General features: G+C 40.9%; 1 protein-coding gene across 3 annotated transcripts in view; it reads right to left on the bottom strand.

Moving 5' to 3' along the window:
- The window catches only part of POLG2 (DNA polymerase gamma 2, accessory subunit), a 32,558-nt gene extending 19,704 nt beyond the window's left edge, over positions 1-12,854 (bottom strand). For all 3 annotated transcript variants that reach the window (XM_005597266.4, XM_023652206.2, XM_001495189.6), the window contains exons 1-6: positions 10,905-12,854; positions 6,793-6,919; positions 6,564-6,669; positions 5,313-5,486; positions 4,328-4,468; positions 2,230-2,310 (exon numbers count right to left, since the gene is read on the bottom strand). In XM_005597266.4, coding sequence (XP_005597323.3) covers positions 2,230-2,310; positions 4,328-4,468; positions 5,313-5,486; positions 6,564-6,669; positions 6,793-6,919; positions 10,905-11,646 — 1,371 coding nt within the window. In that variant the 5' untranslated portion in view covers positions 11,647-12,854. The remainder of the gene's footprint in view (positions 1-2,229; positions 2,311-4,327; positions 4,469-5,312; positions 5,487-6,563; positions 6,670-6,792; positions 6,920-10,904) is intronic.
- Between the last annotated feature and the right edge of the window lie 339 nt (positions 12,855-13,193).

Here is a 13,193-nt window from a genome sequence, read left to right as displayed (position 1 = left end):
AACACAAATAAAACCAAACAGATTTTATCAGAGAAAAACAGAAATCTAAAAGGCTGTGTTAACTCTAAACTCATCTGAGAGTTGAGAACTGAGCCCCAGGGTTATACTCCCATCAGGAAGAGAAGGAAGAGCCAGTTCAGGAAACTAAGGGGAAGTAGCCAGAAAAGTATGAGGAATACCAGGAGAGTGGTATTCCTGAAGCCAACTGAAGAAAATGCTTCAAGAAGAGAATGAGTGATTTGATTGATTTGTTTCAGTGGAATGCTGGAGACAAAAGTCTGACTGGAAATACAGAAGTAATAATGAGTAAATGACTTAGTAGACTTTACTGTTTTCTTAAGAAGCAATGGTGAAGCAAAACAAAGCAAAATTGAAAACAGCCTTAACATTTGAGAACTAAAGCTCTACAGGATTTCTTTCATCCCACACTGCTGGCGTAGGATGTTTAGCAGCATCCCTGGCCTCCACTAGATGCCTGTGGCATCCTTCCCCACCTTGTGGCAACCGGAACCGGTCTCCTGACAATACCAAACGCCCTCACGGGGCTTGGGGGTGGGGGTGTGCCTGAGCTAGAGCACTGTTTCTCAAACTTCAGCTAGCATGAGAATCACCTGGAAGGCTTGTCAAAGCACAGATTGCTCAGCCTCACTCCCAGAGTTTCTGATTCAGCAGGTCTGGGGTGGGGACCAAGAATGTGCATTCCTAACAGGTTCCCAAGGAACGACCACAGTGAAGCAAATGGGTGTTAAGGTACTCGATATTTTGGGGATAGATGAGAATATAGATACTAATAAATCTAAGAAATTAATAAGGAAAAATAAATATGAGTTTTAATAAGTTAGTGGTTGCCAGCAGAAAATTGGCTCTTTCTAATGGAAGGTAGAACAGGAGAGAAAAAGCTCCAAGCATGATTAAGCACTGAAAGCATGGGGAAAGGAGAACCCTCACCATGGGTGAGAGGACAGATAGGCACAGCCCGTCTGGAGGGCAATCTAGCTGATATTGTGAAACTAAGGATACAGATTCATTTTAACCAAAAATCCCATCGCTGTGTATTTAATCCACAAAAACTCTAGTATAGCCCAAAAGTTACACGCTTAAGTATTCTCTCTGTCACACTGCTGAGGCAAAAAGTTAAAAACAGAATAAGATACATAACACACTATCTTTTTGGTAAATTAAAGACATTCAAGGCACAAAATACTACTATACTCTTTTAAGTAAACAAAAACAAAAAAAGGCCCACAATTGTAATCACAAAAATCTAGAGGGCAGAATTCTTTGTTCTTCAAGCAAAAAACTGTAGGAACTGGCTACCTACCAGGGTGTTGGGTGGCTTGCCACAACCTGCGGGGGGGGAAGGGGAATGTGGAAATTAAGCCATTATCTTCCTTTCCCTTTCTCTGAGCTATCCTTACCTTCCCAGACATGTGCACAGGAGTCCGGGCAGAAAGCCAAGACTCTCACTCTTTACATCTTTCCAGTGTCCTCACTCAGGTCCTGGATGGGTCTGAGTCACCTAGACAGAAATGACTGCTGGAAAGGAACAAGAACCACCCTCCTGGCTTTTCTCAAGAGTAATTCAACCAGATAGATTAGAAAAATCAAAATAAGATTACAGATCTAGGGGCTGGCCCCGTGGCCGAGTGGTTAAGTTTGTGCGCTCCGCTGCAGGCGGCCCAGTGTTTCATTGGTTCAAATCCTGGGCGCGGACATGGCACTGCTCATCAAACCACGCTGAGGCAGCGTCCCACATGCCACAACTAGAAGGACCCATAACGAAGAATATGCAACTGTGTGCTGGGGGTCTTTGGGGAGAAAAAGGAAAAAATAAAATCTTAAAAAAAAAAAAAGATTACAGATCTAGAGCCTGTGCTTATACCAATAAGGATCAAAAGCATTAAGTTAAAAAGAGAAGGGGGAAAGAAATAATTTACTAGACATCTGTACGAAAATTTTGATTACCAAACTATGCATACTCACTTAAAAAATGCAACCATGACTGGGCATGACGTTAACAGCAAAATCCACCGAACTGTATTCAGCTTCTTTAATACACTATACTTCAAATTATCTATAACTAACCATAGTATTTATCCACCGTTCCTTATTTAATTAAAAATTTTTAAAAAGCAGATGAATCAAAATAAAACTTTAAGTGGCAAGCTACTCATTTACTTGGAATAATGGTTATAATTAAAATCATGACATTAAACTCATTTAACCCACCTGTCTTAATTCCACTGTTGGGCCTCTTCCCACATCCAAAGCAACCTTAATAGGGGCTAAACAGGGGTGAAGTTTAAGTACCTAAGACAATTTAAAGAGAGGGGAAAAAGGACAGCACATCTTGTTTAAATATAATACAAGCACAAACAAACATGGAGCTTCATAAAGTTAAAACTTTCTGTGTGAAAATGGAAGCCAGCTGAGGCCACAAAAAAATCATGTAATGATGTATCCAGCTGCTTACGGATTTCTCCACTTAGATGTTCTGCAGAAGTAAGTTCACTTGATACTCTGCCGTTTTCTGACAACTCCATTTTCCCTCAAACTGTCCCCTTCCGGCATCGCTGCCTTCCCTGCCCAGCCTGGGCCATGTGGCTTATCATTTGGACCTTCTCTCGCCCAAACCCACCACTCTTCTCATTCAGTCATCCATTTAACAAACATCTGAACGGCTCATTGGTGCCAGAAACAGCTGTAGGTGCTGGGGACAAAAATCTCTGTCCCTCACGATGGAGAGAAACAGCTAATAAACAAAATAAATAATAGTGCTAAAAAAGGGGGAGACGATAGCAACTGCTGGCCAAGAGGTGAGGTAGGGGAGGGCTGTTTGCAATTTTAAATAAGGTGGTAAGAGAAAGTGTCTTCTCTGAGGTGACATTTGAGCAAAGACTTGAAAGGTGGTTGGGGAACAAGACCTGTGGATACTGGAGGAAGAGCACTCCAGGCAAAGGGAGAACAAATGACAAGACTCTGAGCTGGGAGCACGCCTGGCACGACCTAGAAACAACAAGGAGGTCCGTGCTGTTAGGGCAGCTTGAGTGAGGTAGAGAGCAGCAGGTCAAAAAGGAAAAGGTTCTGTACATTTTAGGGGCTTTGGCTTTTCCTTTGAGTGAGAAGAGGAACTTCCTGGAGTGTTTCAAGCAGAGGCACAAAGTAACATGTATCTTTTAAAAGAGCCACTCAGCAGGGGGATAAGAGGATGATGGTGGCTTAGACCAGAGTGGAAGCAGTGGAGGTGGTAAAAGATGGTCAGATTCAGGATATGTTTTGAAGGCAGAGCCAAACAGGTTTTGCTGATTGTTTGAATGTGGGGTCTAAGAGAAAGAAAGAAAGGATCCCCCTTGTTTGCTTGCTATATACATCCTATAAATCCCAACCCCCAGAACAATTCTATAATCTAACTTTCTCTACGGCCATATCAGGCTCCATGAACACTGCCTAATAAATCACTTAACAATGCAGAGTGTCGCTGAAAGCTCACAGTTGCCAATCCCAGTTGAGCACCCAACATGTTAAAACTTTTGATGTAGGCAGCTCCCTTTCACATTCAAGAGGAATCTGACTCTTCTAAACTCTTGCAACTTAAAACCCTACTCCTCCACATTTTAAGCTAATAATCTTGCCTCCTAATTCCCTAGGAAAATAGAGTATGAGTAAAACTTAACCAGCCCCAGTAGCCTATTTATCTCTTTCTTCCCTACTGTTTCAAATAATTCCCTTTCAAGACCAGTCCCTCCAACTTGTATTCTTGATCCTGTCTTGATTCCCTCCTGTTTCCTCCAAAATCTTGCTCTATTAGTCATTTATCTTCTCTCCCATAACTTCAATCCTTCGTCTCTCTTGATTTTGAGCCTATAAAAATGCTCAAGCTGCATGTCCTAAAGCCTTTCCATTGACTCAGGCCCCTATCTAGTCCCTGTGATTCAGTGATCAGCCACTTGGGGGCAGACCAGAAGCAGACAAGACTTGCTGATCTGTCTGTCTTAACTCCTACTTAACATTCAGCTTCTGATACAGATGGAAGCCATCAATGAAAAGCCTCAGGGGCTAAGAACCAGAGACAGCTGTCTGGCTGCCCATGATCAAACAGAAATGCCTTTGGGATTACCCAATAGGGATGCCTGGTTCGTTGTGTGAGAATCCACTTCTTATTCCTGTGGCCAGATTCTAGAAAAACTGAAAAATACCTAAATGACTTGCACTAAAATAAGTTTATTATTCAGAGTTTATGTTATAAAACAAGCACACTAGTACAAAAAAAAGGGGGATAAAAACATATTTAAGTTTCCCAAGTCTATCTCTGAAATATCAAAAGCACCTTTCTATGAAGATTTTTCTTTCTTGTAAAGGAGTTCTCTGTTAGCTGGAAAGAATCGTAGAGGTAAGCCAACATGCCTCGGTCTAGATCTCCATTTATAGATAAAACAGAAGGAACCACGCTTTTTCGTCCATCTCGGCCCTTCACAGAAAAGCAAAGCAAAAATAAAGTATCATTTAGCAGAACTCTCTCTTAAAATTACATATTTTAGACTTGTAGAATCAGAATACAAACTGATCAATAAATCTAGAATGAATGATAAAATTAATTTAACAAATCACCACTGATTTGGGCAAGAATCATCAATGGATGCTGCAACCAGTAGGTCAAAATTTGGTGAGAAACAGGTTATTTATATAAAGCATCTATCCATAAAAGACTTACTCATTAGAAAATACTTATCAATTTTACATTGGAGAAACCTGGTGGAAACCTTAGCCAAGTGGTAAAAGTTAACATCACCAAAAACAAATTGTTGTCATTGCCTCCTGATATGATGCACCGAGAAGCGGGCAGTACCATTTCTGTAGCATTCCTAACAAAAATACATGGGGAAAAATGAGAGAAACTCAAACCAAGAGACATTCTACAAAGTAACTGGCCCGTACTCTTAAAAAATGTCAAGATCAAGAAAGATAGAAAAGATAAAGGGAATTATTCATTTGAAAGAGACTAAGGATACATAAGGACATGAAATACATGACCCCAGGTTGGATCCTGGACCCACAGAGGGCATATTGGGATAACTGCTTACATTTGAAGGGTTCTGTGGATTGGCTGGTAGTAGTAGATTACTGTTATTTTCCTGATTTTGATGGTTGCATTGTGGTTATGTAGGTGAGTGTCCTTGCACTTGAGAAATACATACTGAAGGAGTAACAGGTCATGGGGCACCATGTCTGCAGCTTATTCTCAAATAGTTCAGAAATAATCACAGTTAGAGAATCTGGGTAAAGGATACATAGGAGCTCAAGGTAAAACATACGTATAATTGAGACCCATTTCCAGGATACATGTGCAAAAGTTCATGATCTCCTAAATTCCACAGGGTTTCTATTGGCTCCTTTCCCCAGGGAAAATTGTAATAAAGTTTGTTTCCTTTTCGTCCCTCTTCATCCTGACAATCGCTGCTGCTGAAGTTAGATGGACTCATGGCAAACTGGAAAAGAAAGTTTAAGTTTGTCTTACTAACTTATTAAAATAAATGTTAAAAAGTTGCCTGAGACTTTTTATCCAGCAACTGAACAAAACTGATCACGTCTCAAATAAAAATTAAGTGTAATTAAATATGAGGGAATGTACTGCTAAAAATGCTGTTTTTTAGTCTGAAAGAACTACAGAGAACAACTGTTGATGCTATCTAGCCTTTCTGTGGTCAATTAGTAAGAGGTGAAGGGAACCATGAACTAAGTGGGATAAAGAAGAAAGCATCATATACTCACCATTCTTATCCTTCTGTGAAGAGCTTAATTATTTGTGATTATTCCATTTAGTTTAGGTGGGTGGGTGGGGATTTTAAGAGTTGGAGAAAAATAAGACAAGGGTGAGACAAAAAATGCTTTCTTCAACTCTTTTCTCTTCAGCATATACTAAAACTTGATTGGAAATTACAGAACTATTTTCACTAACATGAAGAGTTCATGGAGGTAGGAAGCAAAAGTTAGAGCCGTGACAGTGGGCAAGAGTCAAAGTCAGTACCAGTCAGGAATGCCAGGTGAGGGACTTGAACTTGATCTCGAATGTAAAGGCTTATGAACAAAAGCTTCTGAGCAAAAGAGAGACAGCAATGAATGTCTTAACCAAAGTAACTTTGTTATATGGAAAAACAAAAATCACTGCAGAGAGATTATTTGTATTTGTTGATTTATTATAGCTGTCTTATAAATATAACATAGCTACATCAAATAAAATTTCATTTATTATAGAGAAGTATTACCTCTGACAAACTAAGACAATTTACTTATTAAAAATTAAATTAGGGGGGCCGGCCCCGTGGCCGAGTGGTTAAATTCACGTGCTCTGCTTCAATGGCCCAGGGTTTCGTCAGTTCGGATCCTGGGCAGGGACATGGCACCGCTCATCAGGCCATGCTGAGGCGGCATCCCACATGCCACAACTAGAAAGACCCACAACCAAAAAAATACAACTATGTACCAGGGGACTTTGGGGAGAAAAAGGAAAAAGAAAATCTTAAAAAAAAAAAAAAAAGATTAAATTAGGATAATTATTGTAGTACCTTTCTCCACCATAGGAGTCGATGACGTAGCCAGAAATCAAGCCATTGGCTTGCAGTTCTTGCTGAAGTGAACCATACTAGTGAAGCTTCAGTCTTCTCACCAATTCTTTGGATACCAGAAATATCAGATAATTACTTATTTGAAAATTATATAATCTATCCCAAAGTGAAAATGACTGGTTCTTGACTATTTAAATACAAGGCCAAGTTTATTTGCCATTTTTAGTACCTTTTAACACCATCAGGTGTCTGCTTAGTATCAGAAACAGGATGAAAACACACTCCAATCTGAGCAAGGCCATAAGGTAACCTCTTGTTTACCAGATCCAGGCAATTAACATAGTGCTCCAAGGCACCTGTCAAAAGATAGACCAATCATCCTATAAATCTGTTCTATAAACCCACATCATTTTGGTCAATTAATAGACAAATTAATAACACAATAATGCTAACAGAGCAGTACAACGGCATGGAACTACTAAGGCAGATCTTAATTGATTACAACTTAATTTTAGATAGTTTCTCTCCAACATTTTAGTTTGAAGATTTTTAAATCTACAAGAAAGCTGAAATAGGACAATAAACACCTGTAAACCCTTCACCTACATTCACCAATTGTCAACATTTTGCCACATTTGTTTTCTTTTTCTTGTTCACTTCAAATATTTCAGCACGAATCTCCTAAAATTAAAAATATTCTCTGTATATTATTACACCATAAAATTAATCATATTTCATCTAACATATGGTTGATATTCTGTTTACTCCAGTTGTCACCCAAAATGTCATTTATTGCTGTTCTCTTTCTCCCTAAGGTTCATGCACTGCATTTTGATTAGGTCTCTTTAATCTCTTTGAATCTAGAACATTTCCCAATTCCTCCCCTCTCTAACTTTGCTTTTAATGACATTGACTTTTTATTTGAATCCAGTCTAATCATAGATTATCTCACACTAGAGATTTGTCTGATTGTTTCCTTATGATTTAATTTGGGTTATTTTTAGCAGGAATAAATACTACACAGTTGATGTGCATGTCTTACTGCATCCTAACAGGAGGAACATAATATCAGATTATCCCACTACTAACGAAACCAAATTTGACTACCTGGTTAATGTAGTGAATATCCATTCCCCAATAGTATCCTGCTCCCCAACAATCTTATACCCAATATTTTAGAATCCATTTATGATCCTTGCTTGAATCAATTATAATACTGGGGATTGCAAAATCATAAAATAGTTATTTTTCTAATTTACCTTTCCTTTTACATTTATTGCATAGCTTCTGTAAAAATATAAACTTCTCCACCTCCTCCCTCCACCAGCAGCCTCAATTACTTATTTTTTAAATTAACACTATGGATTAATTTTATTTAATATGTTATAATCCATTACCATCGATATTTATTTTAATGTTCAATTTGTCCCAAATTTAGCCAGTGGGAGTCTCCTGCAAGCCAGTATCTGTGTCCTTTTGACATGAACCCACGAGTTTTCAAGTAATTCTTTGCTTTCTAGCACCATAAACTGTCCCAAACTCACCTTGTACTTTCCCCACCCCAGACCTGGAATCAGCCATTTCTCCAAGCACTGGTTCACTCTAGAAACCAAATTCTGGGTACTAGGTGTACTCATTGCTATTGAGTGCAATTGCTTCCAGGCCCTTTCAATGAAGAAAGTTAGGAAATAGATATTTTTAAAAATCATGAGGTCATATTGATACTGTCAATTCAAATGCAACATTACAAAGATTATGCTTGCCTTCTTTTATATTTCTATCTCTTTTCTCTTACAGTGAAAATCGTGGTGCCTAATAATATTAATCTATCCATCTATTTGCTTTATCCTATAATGCATACCAAATAGCTTCAGAATTATAATTCCAACATTTCTACCTAGAATAAATCTAAGTTCAAGGGGTTTTTTGTAGTTCTTTATGCACTTAGATTATATCCCACTAAATGACAGCACTGTGTTCAAAAGTTGCTTGATTTGAGATTTCCACTTCTGGTAAGAGAACACTAGCTTGTTGATAACAAGAAAAGCTGGTCAAGAAACATTAAAAAAAAACAATTCTGTTTAACGACATAGTAGAGGGGCCAGCCCCGAGCCCGAGTGGGTGAGTTCGGTGCTCTGCTTCGGTGGCCCAGGGTTTCCCGGGTTTGGATCCTGGGCATGGACATGGCACCGCTCATCAAGCCATGCTGAGGCAGTGTCCCACATGCCCCAACTAGAAGGACCCACTATTAGAATACACAACTATGTACTGGGGGGATTTGGGGAGAAGAGGGAAAAAATAATTTTTTTTAATTAAAAATAAATAAAAGTAAAATATAAAGACATAGGAGAGCTATCAAGGCAGCAAGGATTTGAGGGTCCAAGATTTGGAGAAAAGGGAAGTGCAGAGAGGAGAACCCAACATTTAGTCTGCTTTTCCAATTCTCATGCAGCAGAGCTGAGAAGCTGAAGTGTTGAGTAGAGATTCCTGACATGTTACGAGACTGGGAAGTACAAAAATTGTAGCTCATAGGGGGCCAGCCTGGTGTTGTAGGGGTTAATTCATGTGCTTCTCTTCAGAGGCCTGGGTGCACAGGTTTGGACCCCAGGCTGGACCTAGCGCTGCTCATTAAGCCACGCTCTAGTGACGTCCCACAGAAAATAGAGGAAGATTGGCACAGACGTTAGCTCAGCAACAATCTTCCTCACAAAAAAAACAAACAAAAAATTGTTGTTCCTAGCTCATCAAGGAGGAGGAGCCCTGGTAAACACTCCAGTCTTTCACAAGGGACACTCAAAGGACTACACTCTCGGAGTAGAGGTGAAAAGACTGAATGCAGCCCAGCCCCTAATAAACTTAATCCCAGACTGTATTAAGAAGACATGCTCCCACTCGAGCTGCCTATCAAAACGCCACCTAAAGCTTCAATTTATCTCTATAATTTACACACAAATTACCTAGAATATCAAGAGAAAAGTCCAAATGACCAAAAGCCCGGAGGAAAACAGATACTAGAAACGGATATCTCTGGGTTTCTACACAGAGACTTTAAAATGTGATTAATGTGTCAAGAAAGTTGACAAGATGGGGAAAAGGTCCAACATACGTGTAATTAGTCACAGAAGGACAGAAGAAAAACAATGGGCACTTACAATGTTTGGAGACATAATGACCGAGACTTTTAAAAAACTATTGATAAGGAGCGGCTACCACAATCGTTCAGACATGGAAGAAAGCAAGCAAGGGCACTGGGCGTAGAAAGAAGTGGCAAACTGGTAACTCTAAGCTAAACCCTAGACAACCAAAGGATTTGGCAAATAAGTGGCTTTAGTCTCCTGAGGGCAAGAAAATGTCTGGGACATCAATAGACGCTTTGATGAATGGACATCTAAGAGAGCTTAAATTTCATTTTCAAATAGGGAAGAAAAGATTGATTTGGTTTGGGACATGGTAATGAGCAGTGACTTAACTCCCCCAAAGTAAGGCCACTATGGAATAATTAAAGCGGTATAAATCAAAATTGTCACCTTTATTCACGAGTTTTCGTTTGCTTTATTAAGGAAATCTTTAGAAGGTTACAACACGGGTACTAATTTTCAGAGAACCATGGACACTGGTTATTTTAAATTACTTTATAGTACCACTTAGTGAAAAACGGCAAAGATAGCATTTTGCAAGAATCAGACACTGTGGCAGCCAAGTCTGTCCTATAAAGAACCTTAATTGTTTTTTCAGAATCTCTGCAATCATGTTCTATTTGACATTAAAGGCAAATGGTGCCCTATAAATTCCTGTGTACTCACTCAAGAATCACTTAAAAAGCTTGATTAGTCCTATTATTTTGCCGACTCAAAAATTACCTAAAGGGGTCTTCAAACGACAGATTGTAGATCAGTTTTCAGTAACAAAACGGGGGGGGGGGGAGGGTATTTTCTTTTTGCTCTAGAAAAATGAGCTCTTGATTGGTCTGTTGTGTGTAAAATAGCAGAATAACTGTGGAATATTTATAAACATCTCAGTAACGACAGACAAATAAGTCAAACACATGATTTAATTTAGGTCCTAACTCTACAGGGGCTCAGTTGAACTCTAAAATTCCAGCCCCGTGAAACTGAGAGCGTTATCAGGTCCTTCGGCCAGACTCTGAAGGAACAGTAACGATTCCGTGGACCAGTTTCCTCCAGGGTAGACGCATGTAAATACACCCAATTACTTCAAAAAGACGAGAACCACATAACTTCCTTCCCACGTGAATAAAGGGCCAGTTGCAATTCGCGAAAAGGAGCGAGACTGCCTTTCCACCCCGACACCTATTTTGAAGCATGAAATCGTGAAGCATACCGTGAAGAAGGCTCTCCCGTAGCTTCCCAGAAGTTTTTAGTAAGTTCTCAAGAAATGCTACTAGCTGTTCCTTACTCATCTCTTTGTCTTGCAAGATTTCGCGTAGCGTTTCTGCAGAAACTAACCTGAAGGCACTGTCCCTGGGCAGCGCAGGGCCTGGTTCATGGTGCAGGGCGTCCACCGGGAAGACCTGCTCCCTGAACGCTACCACCGAGGACCACCATTCCGCCGCCAGGTTCTTCCGCAACTCTATGCCCAAGGGACCAAAGCCGGGGTGGCACCCGCTCAGAAGAGACTCTCGGCTAAGCTGCCGCTCGGTGCCACTGAGGAAATATCTTCTCTGACACATCTCCACCAGCGCCTCGCTGCCCCCGCTACCGGACTCCGGGGCTTCTCTCGGCTCGCTCCCCCGGGGCAGCTCCTCGTGCGAACTCAGGGGCCCTCCGAGAGAGCTACTCCCTTCTGTCAGCCGCTCCGCCTGGCCTCCATCTAGTCGACCCCCAAACCCAGACAACAGGACCCTGCAGACCTTGCGGCCGGCCCTGACAGCTGCACCAGAGCGCATCGCCTCGGGATTTAAGGGGCAGTCTCCTCCTAGCCGGCTGATCTCAACTAACCGCCACCACGCTGAGCCGGAGCGCCCACTGCGCAGGCGCGACGGAAGTGCGTGTGCGCACGACCCACCCACGGAAGCGCGTCCCTCTTCCTGCCGCGGCCGCCTCGCACCTCCCACTCTCGACATGGCGGCTGCCGGCCTCGTGCCCCTTCTCTCCTCAATCAAGCCTGATACCCTCTAATTGCTGTTCTTTTTAGCTGACCTCATCAGCCCGGATGGCATTCCTACCTACTTTTTACCATCGTGCTACAGCCACTGTTGAGTCAGCTTTACTTTCCTTAGCAGTTTTTTTGCAAATCGGACACAAAACTACTTCGATGTTCCCCAAATCATCATCTAAATACCCCTTTTCTCAATCTTAAAAACGGTCACGAAAATAAACTTTGGTTCCCATTTTCAGTCCCTCTGTGGTGGCTTGGAGACCAAGGCCTTCGTTGCAACGCTAGGCAAATGCTGCCGCTAGCATGCCTACCCCCAGAGCAGTCCTGGGAGTGCAGCTGGGCCGTGCGAGGGAGGGGGTACAGTCCCTTCACACCTCGGAGTGGTTCTCGAAGGACAGTCCTCCGTCAGCACATCACCTGGGAACCCTGGAAACCAACCGCAAGGAGGGGCAAAAGCGAATGTGCAGGCACAAACCACTAGCGTATAAGGTGCCCTTCTAAAGGTTCATCAAACACGCAGTAAACCTTGTGACTTAAATATTTAAAACAGAGATCTACGATTACCTAGCAGGCTTGCGACCTTGCAATCTCTATTTTAACACCTGGAACCCTTAAGGAAATAGGCCAAATAGTGAAAAAGTGGTGAAGCTCAGACTGAGGAAAACCGTTGATTCCAAAGCCCATGATTCCTTACTTCTAACTTCCTTCATAATACATAATACAGAAACCTTGAAAATCACTCCAGGTGAAAGGAACAAGGTACTAGATTCCACTAGACTACCGAGGAGGAGCAGTTTATGAAATGAGGGCAAAAGCTTAGCAATTGAGCAAACGTAGCACAAGAACAGTTAAAATTTTTCATCATGTGTAAGCTGTTGTAAGATAGGCTCAGAAAATCATTCTATACAAAGACGTGCTCAAGTTTGTAAAAAAAAGAAATTAGAGAATGAAAACAGTGGTGTTGGAAAGCAATTATGTTAATCAAACTGCAAAGCTGGGCATTATTAACGTGTTGTGTTTTCCATACTCAGGAAAAACACACCAGGGGAGAGGCCTATACGCAAATAAATAAAAGAGAGAATGGGGAGAAAAATCACATTTATTAGTTAAGACAACCACAGGCTGGACACAACACACATGCTAAAAAGTGGACTGTCTTTTAAAACTTACTTCAAAGGTAAATAGGTAAATGTTTTCCACAGCCCCACAATCATTTCAATAAATGTTTACAAATTAAAGGCCCACGTTAGACAGTAAACAGTAAAATATGTAATAAATACTCCAACCTACTCCAAAAGCTTCTTGTAAGTTAAAAGTCATAATGAATTTGACTAACCATGCTATTGAAAAGTGTTCAGTTACTAGAGGCTGAATCAGTTTTCAATGTATTAGTCCTAGAAATACCACTCCCCAACCCCCCCAAGCAAATTCTAGATTGTTTTACATTTTATAGATAAGGCATTAACATCAATTAAAGCCTCAGTTTAATAATCAGAATTTAAATGAAGTCTC

The sequence above is a fragment of the Equus caballus genome, chromosome 11 (genome assembly GCF_041296265.1).
Source record: "Equus caballus isolate H_3958 breed thoroughbred chromosome 11, TB-T2T, whole genome shotgun sequence".
In the NCBI taxonomy this organism is placed as follows: Eukaryota; Metazoa; Chordata; class Mammalia; order Perissodactyla; family Equidae; genus Equus; species Equus caballus.
This window is presented reverse-complemented; position numbering and strand designations above follow the sequence as displayed.